Source organism: Mucor mucedo, assembly GCF_025094135.1.
Source record: "Mucor mucedo strain NRRL 3635 chromosome Unknown EV154scaffold_60, whole genome shotgun sequence".
NCBI classification, from domain to species: domain Eukaryota; kingdom Fungi; phylum Mucoromycota; class Mucoromycetes; order Mucorales; family Mucoraceae; genus Mucor; species Mucor mucedo.
The window spans coordinates 80,074-98,207 of NW_026252344.1; the positions used below are offsets into that span (position 1 = coordinate 80,074).

At 36.7% G+C, this 18,134-nt stretch overlaps 9 protein-coding genes and 1 non-coding gene across 10 annotated transcripts; 6 read left to right on the forward strand and 4 right to left on the reverse strand.

Moving 5' to 3' along the window:
* Positions 1-30: 30 nt before the first annotated feature.
* Positions 31-1,396, forward strand: EV154DRAFT_591025 (3-phosphoglycerate kinase; the record flags this gene model as incomplete). Its single annotated transcript, XM_051606892.1, has 3 exons — positions 31-92; positions 138-1,204; positions 1,263-1,396. The coding sequence occupies 3 exons, from the start codon at positions 31-33 to the stop codon at positions 1,394-1,396; spliced, it is 1,263 nt and encodes a 420-aa protein (XP_051456495.1).
* Positions 1,397-1,566: 170 nt separating this feature from the next.
* On the forward strand, positions 1,567-3,403 carry EV154DRAFT_262411 (uncharacterized protein). Its single transcript, XM_051594663.1, has 7 exons — positions 1,567-1,641; positions 1,699-1,891; positions 1,946-2,017; positions 2,070-2,153; positions 2,201-2,366; positions 2,418-2,573; positions 2,626-3,403. Exons 2-7 carry the CDS (start codon positions 1,727-1,729, stop codon positions 3,138-3,140), a joined length of 1,158 nt encoding a protein of 385 aa, XP_051456496.1. The 5' UTR covers positions 1,567-1,641; positions 1,699-1,726; the 3' UTR covers positions 3,141-3,403.
* On the reverse strand, positions 3,184-4,041 carry EV154DRAFT_466158 (copper/zinc superoxide dismutase). Its single transcript, XM_051597718.1, has 4 exons — positions 3,748-4,041; positions 3,521-3,695; positions 3,346-3,455; positions 3,184-3,275 (listed from the first exon to the last, which is right to left on the reverse strand). Exons 1-4 carry the CDS (start codon positions 3,986-3,988, stop codon positions 3,262-3,264), a joined length of 540 nt encoding a protein of 179 aa, XP_051456497.1. The 5' UTR covers positions 3,989-4,041; the 3' UTR covers positions 3,184-3,261.
* Positions 4,042-4,273: 232 nt separating this feature from the next.
* EV154DRAFT_422697 (rhomboid family-domain-containing protein) lies at positions 4,274-5,703 on the reverse strand (the record flags this gene model as incomplete). The annotated part of the gene is made up of 4 exons (XM_051596100.1): positions 4,274-4,336; positions 4,406-4,578; positions 4,633-5,149; positions 5,212-5,703. 4 exons carry the CDS (start codon positions 5,701-5,703, stop codon positions 4,274-4,276), a joined length of 1,245 nt encoding a protein of 414 aa, XP_051456498.1.
* Positions 5,704-6,055: 352 nt separating this feature from the next.
* EV154DRAFT_422630 (uncharacterized protein) lies at positions 6,056-6,757 on the reverse strand (the record flags this gene model as incomplete). The annotated part of the gene is made up of 2 exons (XM_051596096.1): positions 6,056-6,409; positions 6,467-6,757. The coding sequence occupies 2 exons, from the start codon at positions 6,755-6,757 to the stop codon at positions 6,056-6,058; spliced, it is 645 nt and encodes a 214-aa protein (XP_051456499.1).
* Positions 6,758-7,422: 665 nt separating this feature from the next.
* EV154DRAFT_422653 (Alpha/Beta hydrolase protein) lies at positions 7,423-9,106 on the forward strand (the record flags this gene model as incomplete). Its single annotated transcript, XM_051596099.1, has 6 exons — positions 7,423-7,507; positions 7,573-7,682; positions 7,743-8,074; positions 8,132-8,824; positions 8,885-8,968; positions 9,028-9,106. The coding sequence occupies 6 exons, from the start codon at positions 7,423-7,425 to the stop codon at positions 9,104-9,106; spliced, it is 1,383 nt and encodes a 460-aa protein (XP_051456500.1).
* An 856-nt stretch (positions 9,107-9,962) lies between these two features.
* Positions 9,963-11,994, forward strand: EV154DRAFT_512431 (permease family-domain-containing protein). The gene is made up of 3 exons (XM_051601914.1): positions 9,963-10,130; positions 10,192-10,412; positions 10,472-11,994. Exons 1-3 carry the CDS (start codon positions 9,981-9,983, stop codon positions 11,847-11,849), a joined length of 1,749 nt encoding a protein of 582 aa, XP_051456501.1. The 5' UTR covers positions 9,963-9,980; the 3' UTR covers positions 11,850-11,994.
* Positions 11,995-13,158: 1,164 nt separating this feature from the next.
* On the forward strand, positions 13,159-14,479 carry EV154DRAFT_512434 (uncharacterized protein). Its single transcript, XM_051601915.1, has 5 exons — positions 13,159-13,405; positions 13,480-13,548; positions 13,608-13,651; positions 13,711-13,844; positions 13,909-14,479. Exons 1-5 carry the CDS (start codon positions 13,303-13,305, stop codon positions 14,390-14,392), a joined length of 834 nt encoding a protein of 277 aa, XP_051456502.1. The 5' UTR covers positions 13,159-13,302; the 3' UTR covers positions 14,393-14,479.
* Positions 14,451-15,987, reverse strand: EV154DRAFT_552530 (uncharacterized protein; the record flags this gene model as incomplete). The annotated part of the gene is made up of 2 exons (XM_051605062.1): positions 14,451-15,654; positions 15,722-15,987. 2 exons carry the CDS (start codon positions 15,985-15,987, stop codon positions 14,451-14,453), a joined length of 1,470 nt encoding a protein of 489 aa, XP_051456503.1.
* A 1,960-nt stretch (positions 15,988-17,947) lies between these two features.
* EV154DRAFT_t73 lies at positions 17,948-18,018 on the forward strand. Its single transcript has one exon. It is a non-coding gene; the product is annotated as a tRNA-Gly (tRNA).
* The last annotated feature ends 116 nt before the right edge of the window (positions 18,019-18,134 follow it).

Sequence of the window (18,134 nt, forward strand, 5' to 3'; positions counted from 1 at the left end):
TTTATTTTACTCAATAAATATTCTTTTAAAATGCTTCCCAATGTATTGCTTGCTCGAGACTTGTCATTAGAAGGAAAACGGATACTTATCAGGTAGGAAACCTAATGATGATTAAACAATGACTTATATCCCACCAGGACCGATTTCAACGTCCCTATCAAGGATGGCGTCATATTAGACAATGACAGAATTTTACAAGCGCTACCCACAATACAGTATGTCCTTGATCAAAAAGCGCATACAGTGATAATAATATCTCACCTTGGTAAACCAGACGGAAAGATGATAGAAGAATATTCATTAGCACCTATTGCTGCCTACCTTCAAATTCTATTACCGAAGCAACGAGTGCGATTCTTAAATGACTGCATAGGAGAAGATGTCAAACGAACATGCTACGACTCAAATGAAGGTGATGTGCTTCTATTAGAAAATCTCAAATTTCATGTTGAAGAAGAAGGATATCGTCCTAAAGACGAGCAAGGACGAAGGGCCAAAGAAGATGAAGATTCGATTAAAATGTTCCGCTCCAGTTTAAGTCAGCTAGCCGATATTTACATTAATGATGCATTTAGAATCTCGAATAAAACCTATTCGTCTATTGTGGGTATTCAGCTGGAACAAAAAGCAGCAGGTTTACTGATGCAAAAGGAACTAGAATCATTATGCAAGATGATGGAGACACCTGAACGACCGTTTATAGCTATTTTAGGTGGGGCTAAAGTATCCGATAAGATCCAATTGATTGAAAAAATGTTGGATAAAGTCAACGTATTGATTCTGTGTGGTGGATTGTCATTTACATTTTTAAAAACCTGTAACAACATGAAGATTGGTAATTCGTTGTATGATTCCAGAAGTGACTGTGAAGAACTGGCAACAAGCTTAATGAATCGAGCAAAAGAAAAAAATGTGAAAATGGTGTTACCTATTGATTTTGTTACTGCTTCTGATTTTAACAAGATTCCATCTGTCCTTGGTTACTCAACCGACCATATTCCTGACGATATGATGGGCTTAGATTGTGGTCAGAAGTCATGTCAGCTGTTTCATGATGAGATATTGAATTGTAAAACAGTGTTCTGGAATGGCTCGCCGGGAGTATTTGAGTTTGAAGATAATTTTTCAAAGGGAACAAAGGCGATTTTAAACTCGATAATTCAGGCTACAGAAAAAGGTGCAACGAGTATCATTGGTGGAGGAGGTTAGAATCACAAGAAAAAAAAATAATGCACATTTTGAACATTAATCATGTAAGATAGATACAGCTGCAATTGCTACTAGATGGGCTAGTAGAAGCCAATTCTCTCATGTTTCCACTGGTGGTAATGCATCCTTGGAGTTTTTGGAAGGAAAAGAACTAGTTGGTGTATCTTCATTAACAATAAAACCATGAATTCGGGACTTGAACAGTGTATTTTATTGACTAAAAAAAAACAAAAAAACTTCCTCTTTATCTAAAACCATGTCGCTTGTACAGTGTATACAAGACCAAGCTTCGTACTACAAACAGCTATCAGCAGAATTAAGAAAAGAAGCACATTTAGACAATGAACTCTTGCTACTTAAGACCGAACTCGATCGACTCGTCGAAGAGATTCGTATAAAAAAATCAGAAGTAGCCTCACTCGAAGACTATTCGTAAGTATTTTTAAAAAAAAAAGTTAATGTGTTTAATGTAAACTAAACATGCGGTAGTAAGAAAGAATTTCAAGATGTGCGTAAAATGAAACATTTATCCTTCCGATCAGCAGCAGCGACATTGTCCGGTAAGAAAAAGGAACTCGTTGCAAAGGAAGAAGCAAAATACCATCTTGCCTTTGAAAATGAGCAACGAGCAAGGCGAGATCTGGATGTACTTGAGACGAAATATGAGACGACAAAATCCAAAGTAAACTTTACTATTTATGGAAAACGAGAAACAAAACTCTAATTCATATACTAGGAACAAGAGCTGTCGCAACAAAAATCACATTTTGAAGAAATAAAATATCAGTATGATACATTATTAGAACAGGTTAGTTTATTTTTATTTTAGAAAATAAGCCAACTTATTAAAATTGTGATAGATTTTTACATTAGATGATCCAATGTTCCCTTTGGAACCTCGTTTAAAAGCAGAATTAGCAAATTACAAAGAGCAGCGCTTATTGGTAAGTGGAGTTTTAAACTGAGTTGCTTTGTAGTTGACATTTTACAGGCAAACAGGGATCGAGGGCGGTTTATAGAAGCGGAAAAGGCGCTAGGAACCTGTCTGGTGGACACTAAAAAGGTGATCCGGCTATTGGATACTGTGGTTAACTACGTGCCTTTTGAAATTTTTGGTGGGCCCATTATTGATGAAGAACAAATAGCTTACTTGGATGGTAAGAAAGAGTCATTGTGATCATATTTCAATATTCATCGAGATTTTATAGCGGCAAAACGAAGAGTTTGGGAAATTCAAAGGCTATTGAATATAGCAAGAACTGTGTTACCTGAAATCCCTTATCCTCAAACATTAGACGTTGTTACAAACAATCCATTGTTACAGATGCAGATCACCTTGACCTATGTCGATATATCATGGAAAGGTGAATAATAAATAAGATAAATCAGTTACATTATCCTTATACATCTCATTAGCAAAAACAACCCAATGTTTTGGCATGTTGGCTACTGCCTATCGAAATATTCAAAATTCGCTTACTTGGGTAAAGCAATATCTACAATATGCAACTACTGCTCTTGGTAGATTGAATGAAGCGCTCGATTCGACAAAGGTGGCATTATATAATGAACGCCGTAGAATAATCGAAGCGGTTTTGGCCTCATCTGATGGAGCAAACCTGCCTTCATTTACTACGACTTATCACGGTAGTAGTGAACCTCCTCCTCCCGTGTACGAAGCTCCAGCAGATAATAATTCAGACTCGCACGAGAACCAACAAAATCATTTGCCAAACATCCCAAACAATTTGACTCCAGCTGCTTCTATATCAGATTTCCCGCTAGGAAATGATTCGCCCGTTATGCCTGCAGCACAACATTTGTCGACCAGTGATAGTACTGTTCCCCCGCATCCGATCACCCCAGTTTTTGGTAACACAAATATGAGCCCCTCGTATGTGTCTACAAATGTAAATAATCCATTTAAATAAATAAATGTCACATTGATGATGCTGCAAAGTATTAATAGAATTAAGTTTGTTTCTTTTATTTATTTCAGTATGTAAATGGTAATGTAACAAAATATGTAGAGTGAGGGAATATATATACAATTTAAGTGGAAGAGTCTATTTTATCAAAAAAAGATAATGAAATTAGCTTTAGATCATGTTGTATGTGATTAGTTATATAACTTACAGCCAATGATACCACAAGCAGCACGGTCACCAGCGTTACCAGTGGTGTTGGATAAAGGAGAACCACCTAAACCAAGATCATCTTCACCGACATGAACAACGATACCGCGACTTTTTTTTCAAAAAAAAATTAGTTACCCGGAATACATTTTATATGAAAAAAAAAAAGGGCTTACCCGATAACGGAGTTGCGGCCATATAACTTGATGGATTCGCTGGTAAGGTTGAATAAAGCATTACCGTCAGCATCAGCGCTGATGTTACCAAAGTCACCAACGTGTCTATGTTCAGCATCGGGACCACCGTGAGTCTCATTGAAAGGGTTGAAATGAGGACCGAAGGTAAGACAACCTAATTAATCTACGTCAGTATGCTATGTCTTACAAAATCATGATTTACGTACCGCCGGAAAGATCTCCAAATTGATGAATATGGAAGCCGTGTTGTCCAGGAGCTAAACCGGTGATGTTGTAAGAGACAACGGTGGGGGCATTCTTACGTTCTTGGGTGAAGCGAACGATACCAGTAGCATTGGTGGTGGTTGAGGTAAGGTAAGCGACAGCAGAAACGGACTTGGCATCAGCACAAGCGAGAGCAGAGGCAACAAAGGTGGCAGCAAAAGCAATGGTAGCAGAGAAACGCATTTTTAAGTAAAGATGGTGTAGTGAAGAGAAAAAAAGAAATTGCAATGTTAAATTATGAGCTTTTATATTTATTTATTTTGGGTCGAATTGCGCCCACCCCTGCCTCACATGTAGGTCAGACAATAGACCCAGAGGATAATATGTCTACCGAAGTCCCATCTTTTTTTTTTTCATCTCCATCCCATGCTAGTAACATTATTTTTTGATCAGATAAACAATTTCATGAGGAGTTTTATATATTTTAAAAGCTAGTCTAAAATAAAAAATCTGATAAAGGGGGAAATTTTATACAGGATCACACCAATTGTTTACAGGTAAGCAAGAAAGGTACTTGCAATCCGGGCAAATCTATTGCAGAAATAAAAAAGTTGATTCAGTGCTTGCTTTACTCTACTCTATTAATAGTATAATTCTTACTTTGCTTGGATCTTCGGCTGAGTAAAACTCGCGGATTGAAATAGCGAATAATACAACCAAAATGACTAAAGCCACAGCCCGTACAATCCAAGTAGCTATTTTGATATTTCGTGTAGCCTTTGGACGCATGGGTGCAATTACCATTCCTATAAGCAGTCCCGTAGCAAAACCACCTTTTTTTAACTGATTTAGTCTCATATTACTTCTCTCTTTGAATTTTTAGTTACCAATATGAGCAAAATTATCTAAACCTGGCAATAAGCCCAAAACAAGAGAAATGATAGTTGAAAATAATAAACTCATCAAGTCTCTTACAGGATGTGGCAAAAATTTCCAGTTGATTAGCACGTCTATAAACATGTAGCCGATCAGCCCAAATAATGCGCCCGAGCAACCCGATGATGCGCTTAAGTTTTGTGATAACATGGCTGATAATACAAAGCCCCAAATTCCCGAAGCCATATATAATACAACGTATCGAGGCGTACCTAACTCTCTTTCAAGATCTACACCTAATCTTAAGTGTGTCAACATATTAATCAAGAAATGCACGACACCAGCATGCATGAAAATAGGCAAAATCAGACGGAAACTCTGATTGGGTGTACTCTCGTACCCACATAATTCTTGCACGCTGCAGGTAGAAGATTCGTTGGCGTAACAGTTACCGATCGAGGTATTTTCTGGGAAACTAGGGACGGGTCTTATACACGGTGTAAAACGTGCTCCTATATTTACCAAAACCTAGATAAAGAATGTATTAGTTATATGAAATACCTAGCAATTGAAAAATAAATTTCACACACCTGAAAACTTGGACCAATCATCGGATTAAAAGGGTTAGTTTGAATGACACCTCCTGTCAAGTTGTGATATTTAACAAATTCATAAATTAACATAGCCGCCATTGCCAAGGCAGAAATATAACTGAAAATAGGTGTTTGAATTGGGCCGATAAGTAACCTTAAATAAAGTGGTCGATTGTAGCCACGAGGAGGTAAGACTTCAATGGATTGTATCAAAGGATATTGTGGTTGGCCATAATAAGGTTGTGCTCCAGGTGGTGGTCCATAGTTAACAGGCTGTCCGGGTGGTGGTGTGCCGTAGTAAGGTTGTCCGGGTGGTGGTGTACCGTAATAAGGTTGTCCTGGTGGTGGTGAATAATAATTAGCATTCTGCGGTGTACCTGAACGAGAAGGTTCAGTTGAATCCAACCTTTGGAATCCTTTTGAATTTCGTCGTTGCAACTCATGGCCTTCATCATGGGAAGGAGGTAAAGGTGCCGAGGAATATGTCATTTCTACTTGTGAATTTGTGATGGAAGGTGATCTGGAAGGTAATTGTACTCGATTAGAACCTTCTTGATCATTAACTTCAATCAATGGCTTTTTAGCATCCATTATTATTCTTTATTATTTTATTTGATAATAAAAGAAGAGAAAGAATGATAAAATAAATGTTTACCTGTTATATGTCTATCTAGATCAAACTTTACCTAGTTTGTTACAAGTAAGAAAAAAGAATAGATAGAAATGAATCTATTTTTGGCAAAAGGAGAGAAAAAGCCAAACGTCACATGTGCCAAGAAAACATTAAGGTCGTACAGAGGCTTGAATGAAAAAACAATGTTGGCTGGTTTTATTTATTGATCTATGTCATTATGGTGACTTTGCTTCCGTATGTACTATTTGTAGAAGCTGCTGCAGGTTTTATCGTATCACCGTATTCTACTGTGGCCTCTTTATTATATCTTTCGGATGACATGACATGAGAGCCCTCAGCTCTTGTAGACAAATGAATTGAATTACTCGGTAGTAAGGAAGTAACATAATCAATAAAGCATGCTGGAGGAGGCCAAGTATATAACAAATTCTCTATAAATCTAAGCGCATAATCCATTGCCAGCATTGTAGGAAAATAATCCCAAGAATTTTTGATAAAAAACCAAACGTAGACTGCTCCAAAACAAACATACCAAATATTCTGTATCATATAATACCAAATCTAAAAGCATAAGATGAGTCAACAATTACAAATCGATTCAGTATTTTCATACGTTACACCTAGTGCTGTTGTTCTGGAATATCCCTCGTTCATTCTGTTCTTTCTCCAGTAAATGAGAGGTTTAAAAGTATAAGTAAACATCGATCCGTCACCAAGCATAGCTACCACCACACCAGAAATAAACATCCATTTGGCAGGAAAGTCTATCTTATGGTTGATTCCTAGCATAAAAATCTGAACTAACAATATCATACAAGCCAAACTTGAAAAGATGATGGCTACAATCACAAGGGGATGCTTCCAGCTTTTTCCATCTACTCTTAATCGATGCGCTACGTCAAATAACATCAAGAAATGAACAATCGTCATGAGTAAGGTAGAAATAAGATAAACCAGCGAGTTGCTATTGGAAGAAATATACCCTTCGACATGTAGTGTGGTAACTATGGAGGCGGGTAATGTCAAGATACTGTAGACTACAATAATATATCTTAATTTTTTGGGATGTTTATAGGCTTGATATGCTGTTAAAATTGAAGCAATAAAGCAAAATATACTGCTTGCCAAATGTCCAGGGAAAGCAATTGCCATTAAATCGCTAAATTCTGTTCAGGGAAAATGAAAAAAAGGAAAAGAGTCAATTTGGAAAGAAAAGGCGGTTTGTATATATTGAGGTTCATGGAAACAAAAGCTTATTCCTGTACCCCCTCAGAGAATACTGTTTAGCTATTTGTCCTATGTACGTTTTAATAGTAGTACAATTTAAAGGGCAAGCACCATATTTTTAATGGTCTGCCACACCATGTGCTTCCATGAATTATAAGAAATCAATGGCGGGGGTTCGTTTTTAAGCTTTGTGCGATATTTTTATGGACATTTTTTTCCTTTTCATGTTCACCCTATTGCAAACAGTGTCAAGACGCTGTGTCCAATTGAGCGGGGATCGTAAAGTCCTGGCCACATTGCCTACAAATTTCGTGATACGTCGTTCTTTAGTCACTTCTCTTCACAAGATGCACGCATTAGACGACCCATCCGTCGAATCTTACTTTATCCCTGGCGCCAAAGTCTTTGACAGGTTTTTTGATTGCCCACTTGGTATATTGTAAATTAAACGTGGCCGGCACAAGTAATTAACACAATTCGCGTGTAATTAATTGTAGATTATGACAATGAGGCAAATAGTTCCAAAATCCAAGTGTTTGTTCGCCATTTAGTCCCCGTAGATAAGGTGGCATCAATCAAAAAAATGCCTTTTTTCCTTTACCTCCAGGTATTTATAAATAGAATATTTATATATAGTATAAGCTGATTTTGTTTATTGTGCAAAAAGGGTGGGCCCGGGTTTGAGTGTGCCTTGCCTGCCAGCGGAACTGGAGGCTGGGTCAAGGTAGCATTCGAAAAAGGGTATCAAGTTTTGTTGATCGACCAACGTGGCACTGGACTCTCCTCCCAAATTTCTAGCGAATCTCTTGAAACTCTCTTCAAAACAGACGAAGAAAAAGCGGATTATTTAACTCATTTCCGTGCTGATAGCATCGTCAAAGACTGTGAAACCATTCGTAAGCAATTAACCCAAGATAGAACTAAAGAAGAGGAAGAGCGTATCACCCTATTGGGTCAAAGTTTTGGTGGATTTTGTATCACCACATATCTTTCTTTATTGTAAGTCTGTCTTATTTATATTGGTAACTTATTTTCTGAACAATCCTTTGCTATTAGTCCAAAATCAATTCAACATGCGTATATCACGGGTGGTGTTCCTCCACTTGTTGATACACCCGATAAGGTTTACAGAGCCTTATATCCTCGTCTTTTGAAAAAGAACAAGTTGTACTATAAAAAGTTCCCTCAAGATGTTGCTCGTGTCCGTCAAATTCATAAGTATCTTTCTGAAAACAAGGTAGATTTACCTAACGGTGGCCGTCTTTCTGTCCGTCGTTTCCTCTTATTGGGTATTTCATTTGGTGGATCTGGTGGATATGATACGCTGCACCAAATTGTTCAATCTGCATCTCATGATCTTGACCGCATAGGAAAGTTGAGCTATCGCACACTTGATACTATTCAAGGAAACCAAAGTTGGGATACCAATCTCATCTATGCTATTCTTCATGAGGCCATTTATTGTCAAGCCAATCAATCTAGCCGTTGGTCCGCTGAGCGTTTGATATCTGAAGAACCATTCGCTAGTGATTTCCAATGGCGACTCGACGAATTAAAGGATGATCAACCTGTTTACTTTACCGGAGAGATGATTTATCCATTTATGTTTGATGATTTTGCCGAATTGCGTCCTCTTAAACGTGTTGCTGATTTACTTGCTGAAAAGCGCTGGGGTCAGCTTTACGATACAGATGTATTAAACAAGCTGGAAGGTCCATTAATCGCTGGCGTATCTTACTTTGATGACATGTAAATTTATTTTATTTTTTTAAAAAAACACATTCATTCAATCTAACTGTTATGTACTAGGTATGTCGATAGAGAATTATCAGAACAAACTGCTGGTGAAATGAATGGTTTCCAGCAATGGATTACTAACGAGTTTGCTCACAAGTAAGGATATATAAAAAAAAAAAATATATATATGGGGGTTACTTACCTTTTATCTGTAGTGGTCTTCGTGCTGATCCAGAAAGAGTGTTGAATTATTTGATCAAGCTCGCAAGAGGTGATGAAGGTTACAACCGTTAAAGTAGTAGATGTAACATGAGATAATTTTTATATTAAAAAACGTCACACACGTTTCATTTGGACAAAAATAAACCTGCGGGCTCAACAATGAAAAGTAACCATGTTATTGCGTATTCTAAATGCGTATTTGTTTATGTGATGCTGTATAAAAGAGCGACTTACAAATTGTTGATGAGAATGAGTAATGATTTACCGCTTTTTAAAATTCCTTTCGTTTCCTTTAAAATTAACGCCTCAACACTCTTCAATGATGATTCTGCTCAATACGCTGTTTATCAAGATCAACTCAGACCGAGAAGAGGATATAGACATATTTAACACATGAAGCAAAACGGCAGTTTTATTTCGTCTTGTCTTAATGATACAATAAATAATCGCTACTCCAAAGGTAGTGCTCTGTCAAGGATGACGCACGTTAATCATATTGAGCTTTCTGTTTTCATTACATTGTTTTTTTTTAACCAAAGCTCACATCGCAGGAGTTTAAAAGCGTGGACAAAATAGTATCCAGAAGTGTTAGAAATACGAATGACTTTGTGGAACACACGATGCATGTTTAAACATAATGCCGAGATATGATTGAATTGAGTGTGGTGGGACGACCTCCATTTTGATTATCTTGACATTTAGTGAAAATCTATCCACTGTTATGTGGCCAAATTTAAGCAGTTTATTTATTTTTTTTGTTTGAAAAAAAAAAAAGCAGTAATTCTTCTGCTGTCAAAAAGCGAAACAAATAGTCTAAATAGAGAAGCTGTCATTTCATTGGTACCTTTGAAACAACGGTTTTTTTTTTTTTTTTTTTTTTTTTTTTTTAATGGACTGACCCGAGAAAAAAAATTAAAAAAAATCATCTTTTCTTTCAACTAAAAAAATGTCTTGGGTGGATCGATTAAACGATTATGTTGCTCACTCCCGAGCAGGAAAGTACTTTCAATTAGAAAATTCCGGTCATCGTAGAGAGCGTAAGGGTACAAAGTTTTCTACAGAACTTCGTGCCGGTCTCACTATTTTTTTTGCCATGGTAAAACAAACAGGCCATTTTTGGGAAAATTCGACATTTTATTTATTTTAATTATTTGCAGGCCTACATTATTTCTGTAAATGCCTCTATTATTTCAGAGAGTGGTGGTCCTTGTGTCTGTAATGGCACACCTACTGATCCTACTTGTGACTTAGACGCCGAATACATGGCATGCGTCTATGAAGTTAAACTTGACATGATTATGGCTACTTCCATTTGTGCAATGATCTCTTCTATCTTAATTGGTGTCTTTGCTAACCTTCCTCTTGGTATGGCCCCAGGGTAAGCATATTAAAAATCAATGATTTCACATATCTCAATACTAACTTTTTTTAACTTAGTATGGGTTTGAATGCTTATTTTACGTACACTATTGTTGGTTATCATGGTTCAGGTCAAGTCTCTTATGAAACCGCCTTGGCTGCTGTATTTATGGAAGGTGTCATCTTTTTCATCTTGTCCATGTTTGGTATTCGTCAATGGCTTGCTCGTGTGATTCCTATGAGTATTAAAGTTGCAATGGGTTGTGGTATCGGTCTTTACCTTTGCTTCATTGGGCTTCAATCTTCTGCCGGTATTGGTTTAGTTCGATTGGATTATTCGACGCTAGTCACATTAGGTGGCTGTCCAACGGAAGCTTTGGATGAACATGGCAACTGTCTCTATGGCCATATGACCTCTCCCACCGTTTATATGGGTCTTTTGGGTTTGATGGTCATGTCACTTTTGCTTATGTTCCGTGTTCGTGGTGCAATTTTAATTGCTATTATTGCTATAGCTATTACTTCTTGGCCTCGTAATAGCCCAATCACCTATTTCCCTCATACCGCCACTGGTGATAATATGTTTGACTATTTCAAAAAAGTGGTGACAGTGCATAAAATGCAACATGTACTTGGAAGATTTAATTTCGACTTTAGTACAAAAGAAATCTGGATCGCACTCATCACCTTTCTGTATGTCGACATTTTAGATACCACAGGTACAATGTATTCAATGGCACGTTATGGTGGATTTACTGATAAGGCTGGTGATTTTGAACACTCCACCAAGGCTTTTTTGGCTGATGCCTGTTGTGTTTCGATCGGCTCTTGTTTCGGTAGTTCCTCTTGTACTGCATTTGTTGAATCGGGTGCAGGTATCGCAGAAGGTGGAAGAACAGGTATTACGGCTATCACTGTTGCATTTGGTTTCTTCCTCTCCATTTTCTTCTCTCCCATTTTTGCAAGTTTCCCTCCTTGGGCAACAGGTCCTGCATTGATTATTGTTGGCTCTATGATGACTTCAAGTGTACGTAATATCAATTGGGATTATCCTGGTGATGCTATTCCTTCCTTCATCACTATGGCTGTGATGCCATTCACTTATTCTATCGCCTATGGTGTTATCGGTGGTATTTTTGCCTACATTATCATTAATGGAGTGGTTTTGATTATCGATAAAGCTTCTGGTGGACGTATCCATCCTGATTACTCTCAACGTGAAGACTGGTGGACAGCTGTCATGGGTCGCTCTTTCTTACCCTTGTGGATTCGTTTCTTAATTGCAAAATCACGTGGTCAAGAATTTGACTGGCATCAAGATGAATTTGATGATGACCCCGTTGACGAAGCTGAGCGTTATACCTCCGATGATCATAGCCATACTGTCGTATCAGATATTCATGAAACTCCATCGACTACTGGTATAGAGGATCTCCGTAGAAATGAAAAACATTAGAATTTGTAACTATTCCCTCCCCCTTCCCTCCTCTCATCTGTATATCAACTCAATATTTTTTTTTTTTTTTTTTTTTTTGAAAATTAATCCCCGGGGACTTGCATTAAAAATTAAATAAAATCTTTTCCTTTTTTTTTTCCTTTTATACATCATAAAATGGATTCAGGTGCGGGATACTTAAATGAAGGCCCCATATATGACTTAAAAAGTGAACGGAATGAAGATAGGCACCTTGAGAAGATTGATGAAGCATATATCAAGGTGATCAGAAAATTTCGAAAGAGGTAAAAGAAATAAAAAACAACATTGTCAACTGTGATTGAAACCGAAAAAAAAAATTAGGGCAGAATTACAAGGAGGATACAAAAGCTTACCCGAACTATGGCTAGATTTCGCGCCAATAATTTTGAAAACAATCCATTTGAAGTCGTCACCTGTACAACGATTGTTAACCTATACGGGTGATTTTCACGAATTTTGTGATGCATTTAAAGAGGACACGGATCTTCATGAGTATAAGGAGTATTTCGAAGCCATGGACTTCGCTTGGTGTACCATTCTTGCCCACAGTAATGTTAGTGCAACAGATAGAGTACGTATTATCAATGTATTAAGAGACGGTCAAGACAGAGCCTCAAAACTGGGCCTACAAGAAGTCTATGCACACGCAACAGATAAAGCTGACGATGATGAAGATTGAGCTGGGTCATTCGGAGTTGAATTGGTTTCAATGCCACAAAAATAAAAACTTTTTTTTAACGGCACTGCAAGGGTTTGTTGTGCGTGCGCAATGATCTTCTTACACAAGATTTTTACTTGTAAATATTTACAATGGTAAATTAACCATTTGATTACGTTATGCTGTATTCGATATTATCATGGGCCACTCCTAATGTAAAATGCTCGTCCATAAGAGCCCTACATCAACTGACTCAAATTATTATTGTTTCCTTAGAATGAAGTGACCAATAATATAGCATTATTTTAAAGTGCTCGTGTGTCAGGAAAAGAAGGATAGTTTACTGTTGTAACACATCAAATATTGCAAAAGAAAAAGAGGCGAGATCTCTTCGACTCCGATAAAATTGAAAATTGCTGAATTAGGGTTAGAGAGAGAGTATTTTTGAACAAATAAGGACCCAGTTCTTAAAATCTTGTATAAACCGCGTTTGGATTTTGACAATGTTAACCAGTTGCTCTAAAATTAGAAGCAAAAAAAAACAGGTAATTGGTATTACTATTATTATTGTCGGATCACCGCTATTTGTTATTAGAGAAAAAAAAGTATAATGAAAGCACTTGGGTAATTAGGTTATAAATAAAAAAAGGCCCAATTTATTTTAGTTTCGAGATTTTTTGTATAACATTTGAAGGTCCTTCATTCTATATAAATGGGGTACCTTTTTTTAAACAAGCTTTTTTCTTCTTTTACCTTTTTTTATCATCCCTTAAAATGAAGTTCTCTATCACAGCCATTTCAGCACTTGTTTTAGCTACTGCTGTTTCATACACCACTGCTGATTCTTACTCTGATGCTATGAAGTCTTGGTGTGGTGGTAATATATAGTTGTCAAATGTTTTGTTTTAAACAAATATTAATCTTTCTTTTTTTTTGCACAAAAAAAAAAAGGTCTTGCTGTCACTGCCCCTAAAACTTCTACTGTTGTTGTTGCTGGTGCAAAGACCAAGATTACAGTTAGTAAGTGCGATTTCAACAAATTTTAACACATTGAAGAAAAAATTTAACACCAATAATAGCTAGAAAGGCTGACAAACGTACAAAGACAATTACTGGCCTCGATGTAATGTAGCACAATCTTAAAATAGCTTTTTCTTCTTTTTTACTGACGACATTTTTTAGTTGTACTCTGTATCAAAAGATGGTAAAGCCAAATATGTTCAGAATGTCTGGACTGGTAACTACGCTTTAAAGACATCTGCTACCATCACTGATGCTGTTCCCAAGAACGTTGCCGCTGGTCTTTACTATTATCGGTAAAGTAGATTTATTCAAGTCGTCTGGTTATACCTGTGTAAATTAATTTATTTTTTCTATTAGTGTCTGGATTACCAATTTGGTTGATGGCCAACATGGCCCCGATTGTATTGAAACTTCTAGCACTTTCAAGGTCACCACTGGAAGCCACACTAATGCAGTTGGTGAACTTGAATATGCTGAATCCCTTCATGATAACAGCATTTATAACGAAGAGTTCCAAGCTGGTTGTTTCGGCTTATCTGTTGACTATCCTAAACAAGGCGACACATTCAAGACTAACCAACATATCCGTATCCAAGCCAACCGTGACAGTTCTTCTCAAACCGATGCATTAACCAAGGTTGAACTTTATAAGGGTGACGAATTAGTCAACGTTGCTTGGTCCGGCAGTGAATCATTCCAAAATACTTTCACCTTGAAGGATCATTTAGTCTTGAACGATATTGATACCTCTGCTGATTATCATTACAAGATCCATGCCACTTCAAACAAGGCTGATAAGACTTGTGTCTTCAATTCAAAGAGCTTCAAGATTTCCAACTAAATTTTTTTTTTCTCTTAAAAAACTTTTTATTATTCCCCTTTTCTAAAAATAAAAATATCTAAGTAAAATTGTTTTTATATCTCTCCTGTGCTAGTCTCCATTGTTTCTCTTTTTTTGATTCATTAGTTGGTGTTTGCGGTGTAGACTGAATACCTAAACCGGCTCGACTGTTTCTACTAGATGGACGCACAGGTTCTAATATACCATCGCCATGTTTGCCTAAACTTTGGCCTTGTTGCCAACCCAGTTTTTGTAGCATTTTGTTACCAATGCCTCCGACGGGTGTATGATAGGACGTTAGTGGCGGTTTTGGTACTTGCGCAATCATATCTGGCTCTTCCGGTTGAACAAATTTTTCAGGTTTAGTATGCTTTCGTCTAATTTTTGCTCGATCAACATAATTATTTTCGTGTTCAGTTGTGGGTGTATAGAGCTTCTTTGCATTTTTTATCCACTCTCTTCTACTTTCTTCTAAATCAACATGAATTTGTTGACTTTGCTTCTTTTCTTTCTTCCCAGTTGTGGTTTCGATAAAGTCACTTGCTAAACAGTCTTGACAGGGCCAGCCCATGTCATGTATATGCACTTGTAAAGATGTCGATCCAATCCGCACAATATCTAAATGCCTTAATTCATAAGGTAAACTTGCCTGTTTTGACTCGGATAACCTTTTTTCGTTAACAAAGGTACCATGTTGTGAACCATTGTCAATCATGTAGAATAATTTCTCTTTCTTGTCGAGGTATATCATGGCGTGATACTTACTGACAATCATTTCTGGTAGACGAAGACGGCTATCCCAAGACCGATCTCGGCCAATGGTTAGCCCATTTTCATCCACAAGCGCAACCTTTCCTGATTCGAAATGGGGAGAAGACTGTATTACAAGACGTATAGAATGGGTGCCTTGGGGATGACCAAGCCAATATTCGTCTGTCAAAGGAATATATGATTGTGTAGTCTCATCGTAAAATGAATATTCTTTGGTAACTGTATCAAGCCAAGCTTGTGTCTGCGAATCGTAGATATAACGTTGTGGATAAATCTGATTATAATCGCCATTGATCCAAGCCTCGTCCCGTTGATACATAACAAGCTGCTTTTCATGAATCACATAAACACCTGTTTTTTCATCAAATGTCCATTCATTTTGATATTCTACCGTCTTCGACGTTTTAAGATAGTTGTCTAATTCAGAACCAAAGTCTTGATCATTAGGCATGTTTACATTAGGAGAAAAGCAAAACAAAAACTGGGCAAGCCTAATTTTTATTTGAAGTGGCGAAAATTTGTTACTGTATGCAGCACACGATTTGAGATAAATGTTACAAATAAGGAAGAAGGGATCCCGAAATACAAATTGACAGAACTCTGTCTGTTACGGCGATTTCTCTGATAAAAGCTGAAGGCCTACCTTTGCCATTCCCAAATAGAGAAAAAGATGAAAAGCATATTTTTGGATGCATTAGTGCCTCCTCTACGCATGCCTCAATCTCTGCAAATGCTGATACCATAGAAAGATTCAGTTTCGAAAGCCCAGTACTGTGGAGCGGCTCTTCTGGCATCAGTTTTAAACCTAAAATATTTCTGGTCATTTTATCACGAGTATATTATGACTTTATATAAACTACCCCTTCTTTCTTGCAGTTTATATATCCTATTACATGGCTCCTCTTTTTGGGCCTACATAAAACTAACGTTGCTTTCCCTATTTATTTTAATCCCAAGCCCATCACCATAGTGGCTGATAGCAGCAGTAAAAGACATTTATTGACTTATTTTATCAGTCTTCTAACGTAAATGTAATACTCGATGTCTGTAAGACAATAACTTCAATGAAATGTAAGATCATCCCTTATTTAACACATTTAAGTTGCTCTAGTATTTATATCATTTGGTAGTCTAAGTTATAAATGTCCCATATCATATAGTTGAGACATTAGCATAATGACCGGCTAGATATGATAGATGAGATCTTGATCTGATAGCCAGACAGAGATATGATACTTGAGACCTTGATACCATGGCTGAACTGGTATGTGATACACCAGTAACTTATCATTGGAAGTGTTTTCTCTTTCTAAATAAGGCTCTATTCTTTTATGTAGAAAGAGTTGATCTAGACGTACTAAGGTCGGTACCAACAGCAGTAGCTGCACTTGATTCTACTTGACAATATGGTATGCTAAACTCTATGTATCACCAACAGCTTTTTGCTTCTTTTCAGATAAAAGAAACTGTTAATACTGTTTAGGGATGTAAAAAAACAATTTATAGAAAAAGGTAATTGGATAAATATGTGTTATATGGATACAACAAGTTTTCATATTTATAACAAAAAGAATGCCGTTAACTTCATAATGAATTATTTTATACTTTCGTCTCTATTTGTTAAATTTGTATTACAAGTTTAGTTTTAGGTTATTAATAGCATTTACTAGTACCTATATTGTCTATGCCCTTGTAAGCCAGATAAGAACATGGCCAAGTAAAATAAAGCAGAAGGGGTAGTGTCGTTCGTAAAAATTGGACAATAGACATTTAGTACTTCAATGCTGTTGAGGAAATCATAGATACAATAATAAAATTAGCTATTACATCCCATTAAGGATGGATAATAGTATAAAAGCTAATCATGAACCACGCATCACCCTCCTTGTTTTCATCATGCTGTTAAAGTCTGTACACAGGGCACAACTCTGTGGCGAGTAAATATTTATTCTGCAAAACGCAATACTATCAAATAAGCCTGGACTATAGAATATTAATAGATCTCGAGCATAAATATTACTCTTGCCGTTTGATGTTTTTTATAATTGTTGATCCCTCTGACTAATATTTATGTATATACTCAGTATGAAAGGCTAAAGTTAAAGACATGTTTATTATTTACAACCACCAGGTTATTACATCATGACCCAAAAATACGCTGAATATATTCCCTAGAACTATTTAGTTCTTCATATAAATATTTATAGTTTTTCTCTTAGACCAGGAGAGCGTTTTTTAATCATTATTTTTTTCGTCCAAACTAAAATGGTATCCTAGTTCTAACAGTATCATTTTGGTTTTACTTTAATTTTGTTCTCCATGCAAAACAAATGCAATAGTTGGCCAGTTGCATGTTTTGACATTGCTCATTTCTGTATACATTTTTGCCTATTTAAAAGAACAATTAACTCAAAAAGTACTTGCATAATAAATCGCGGATCACTTTCGAATCGAAACTATAAGCAATAAGTTATCTGGACCTCTTGGATCATAACCCAACATTACGACTACGCGTACCCTGGCTGTCCATAAAAAAAATGTATGGCTGCCCTTTAAAGACCAGTGTTAGACTATCACCTAAGGTATAGAAATGGATTTTAATCGAAAATTATAGGCAAGGAAATGTTTAAAGAACAGTGATTTTTGTGATCAGTAGAATGCGTAGGACATGACATCTGGCCAATCAAAAACGTTACGTATTATGTAATAACACGTGTTTATCACGTGATTTGTACGTTTTTTATTTCTTTATAACAGTGCTAAAATATTTATTACCATCAAAAGGCGCTCTTGGTTTAGTGGTAGAATTTCACCCTTCCAAGGTGAAGGCCGGGGTTCGATTCCCCGAGGGCGCACATCTTTTTGCACTCCGGCCGAATAACGCGAGACGTTTGTGGAGTCTCGCACATTTTCTTTATAATGTAAAACATGTATATGATTAACGCTACCTTATTTTTGTGATAGTACCTCA